Here is a 3,105-nt window from a genome sequence, read left to right as displayed (position 1 = left end):
TATTTGGGTCATTGACGAATAAGGTTTTTAAAAGTGTAAAAAAAACATAATGGAGATTTAATTAATTATGAAGTTGTATTAAGTGTTAACAATGAGATTATGTGGTTTTTGTGATCAATTAACACAGATTTTATTTTAACAAAATTTGTCACCAAAAAAGTCATTCGGTTTAACCAAAATTTCGGTTTTACCAAATGACACTTTTGGTTATACCAAATAACAATGCTAACAGGCTGATATCTAACAAAAGGACAATAAAACATTTTATATTTAGTACAAGTTTTTAAAATATCACAACATTTTCCATGTTTTATAGCGGTTGCACCAAATGACCTGATGTTTCGGGACATGCGTATGATCAAGAGAAAACATGAATTTATCAAATAGTTAAGAGAGAGTTAGTTACTTTGCTTCATGACCCTGTGGTCCTTTGCAGGTGTCTGAATGATGTCACATCCTGTCACATGATATTGATCACATGACTTGATTAAAAATGGTCCCTTTATATCGGTTACTCCGAATGACATCAATGAAATTAATTTTTCCAGACATTATTTCTCATAACAAAGCAACGACTTCTACACATGAATTTAACACCATTTTGCACTATGTTGATATATGATGTTATAAAATCATTCCAGAATAAAAAATATATACATTTATTACATTTTAAGATATTTCAATCACAAATGAAAATGGCCTTTTGGTGGTTGAACCGAATGACCTTTTGACACTTCAAAATCTTTAAAATACCTTTATATGTAGCAAAATATAATTAAAACCTTTTGGATTCAATAAAAGAAATATAGTTGTACTTCCTTACATACTTTGGACGTCATATCTTTGTTTTTTTTATTATTATTAAGGCCTTTGGACAAAAAAAATGACCCGTCACATCATTAACCCATTTATACTTAAAGTAAGTGGTATTAATTGCTATTTGTATTTAGTGTAAACAGCCTCTGATGTATGGTGCAAATCTGCATAAACTTCAAGTCTTAAATATCAAGAGTTCCCATGTATTTCATATTTTAGTGTTTGACAAGCTACAATAAAGTTTTTCTTTTTGTTTTCACCCAACTCTCCCAATTTTTGTAAAATTGCATGAAAACCAATAATGGCCACAAAACAACTGATGCAACCAAAATCTATATATGTCTATATAATGATTATATAATGGTGATTATGGCCAGGCAAAACCCACAAGTCAGGCAGTTTAGAAAATGAATAGTCACATGATTAATCATTCATGTCTGTAAAGCACCAAATTTACAGAAGTTTAGAACTGAAAGTTTGGGGATTGTTTATAGCAAAAATCCTAAATATGAACAATAGCGATGCTACATTATTAATTGTATTGCTCCCATAGCCAGGATGATCAGAGTACCAATAAAACACTGACATGTCAAATCCAAACCTGCACAATTAGCACATCTAATATGAAACACATGCCTAAAAATGAGATCTTGACATCAAAATTTTGAAATATGGTTTTACAATTACACCTTTAAAGAGTTCAGCTCCAGTCGTATTTCATATTACAAACATTCTGGAGAGCTGATGATGAGATATTTGTTCTGCCAACACAGCAATGGAGTTTAATCACGGGAATCTCCAGAGAGTAATTACTTTCCATTATACGAGACGCTACAGATACTGTCTTGAAGTCTGTGTTGCGGCCAACAACTTTACATAATAAACCTGCATCCGAATGCAAATGTCAGATCTTCAATTGCAGTTGATTAATAACAGTTCTGCTCTTGAAATCAACCTTTACAAAGCATCCTGCTTAAAACAGTTTGGCCTTTAGCAGAGAAACGGCACTTGTTATGACAGAGCAGCCAAACACAGGGTCACCAAACTGCCATGTGGTTTTCATTTTAATGCAGACATCTATAGGTGGAGTTCTGTAGATTCCACGCATCCTTCTGCCAGAGTCTTCTCTGTTTAATATGCAACCTGGCAACGCTCCGGAGGAGTGAGTTTTCCAGACTTTCCGATCTCTCTATATGACACCTGTGCTGACCGAAGCTCTCGAGTATGTCTTTATCTGGGAACTTCTACCATGAAACAGGCATTTCTGAGTCTCAAACAGCTCAGTATTATGATTGGCTGATGCCGTACCCCCTGACCGAGGCTCTGGTTTCAGAGGTGTTCTGCTGGAATAAAACTGTGTACATAAGAAATACCACAGCAAAAAAATATGCAAGATATCGATAACAGAAAACACCAGCAAATGCCATGAAGATTAAAGTCAATATAAAAACATGATTTTGCATCTGAAAGAAGGCACAAAGGAAAGGAAGCATTGCTCAGAAAGAATGTGCATTAAGCTTGTACAACTTAATTACTTTCAATGACCAGGCAAGAATAAAGACAAGGCTCCCTCTAGTGATATATCTCAATCCATCAAAACTAGACATTGATTGCATTGCGTTAAAATGGTAAATAATTATGCAAAGCCAAACTGAAGACCAGTCATGCTCAATTCAGAAACAAATGAAGCAAAACTCACAAATCAATTTCAGTAAATCCCCACGCAAGACACTACTAGCCTGATTTAGATCATGTCGTCAATGCATTATTTCTGTAAATTACTGTACAAATTTGGAAATTTGTTTATGATTAGCCAGGAAAGAGTTAATACACATACAAAAACTTTTGCATGAGCAATACAGAACTGAACCAACATTTTACAACGTTAACAAGAAGCGCATCGACAAACTTTGCATGCAAACTTTCGCAGTTTTCTACAAGATTCAAACATCACGAACTTTCGCGCGCGCTCGCAGTTTTGACAGCTTCGTTGTTCGTGATGTTTTTCTGCATTTTAGCGTTCTGGTAGGCTGTTTTATCGAACATGCGTTAATCTCACCTGAGAAGAAGGGAATCCCAATCCAAATCCGACAGAAAAGCGTACAATCTCTCTTCATTTCCAGGTTTCCAGTCCTCCGGGGTTTTAGATATTCTAGCAAACCTGCGCGTCTTCCGATGTCATTTAATAAAGCGAGCAGAAGCACCTCAGATTCAGGTGAAACTCAAAGAAGCTTCTCTGAAAGAGGATGTGCCACAGGACGACGGGAATAAAACGCTCTTTTTCCTGTT

At 35.3% G+C, this 3,105-nt stretch overlaps 1 protein-coding gene across 2 annotated transcripts in view; it reads right to left on the bottom strand.

The window, feature by feature from the left end:
• The window catches only part of flt4 (fms related receptor tyrosine kinase 4), a 51,130-nt gene extending 48,025 nt beyond the window's left edge, over nucleotides 1-3,105 (bottom strand). For both annotated transcript variants that reach the window (XM_067384751.1, XM_067384760.1), the window contains exon 1: nucleotides 2,876-3,105. In XM_067384751.1, coding sequence (XP_067240852.1) covers nucleotides 2,876-2,933 — 58 coding nt within the window. In that variant the 5' untranslated portion in view covers nucleotides 2,934-3,105. The remainder of the gene's footprint in view (nucleotides 1-2,875) is intronic.

This window comes from Chanodichthys erythropterus, chromosome 1 (genome assembly GCF_024489055.1).
Source record: "Chanodichthys erythropterus isolate Z2021 chromosome 1, ASM2448905v1, whole genome shotgun sequence".
Classification (NCBI taxonomy): domain Eukaryota; kingdom Metazoa; phylum Chordata; class Actinopteri; order Cypriniformes; family Xenocyprididae; genus Chanodichthys; species Chanodichthys erythropterus.
The sequence above is the reverse complement of the archived record's forward strand: the minus strand, read 5'-3'. Positions and strand labels throughout refer to the sequence as shown.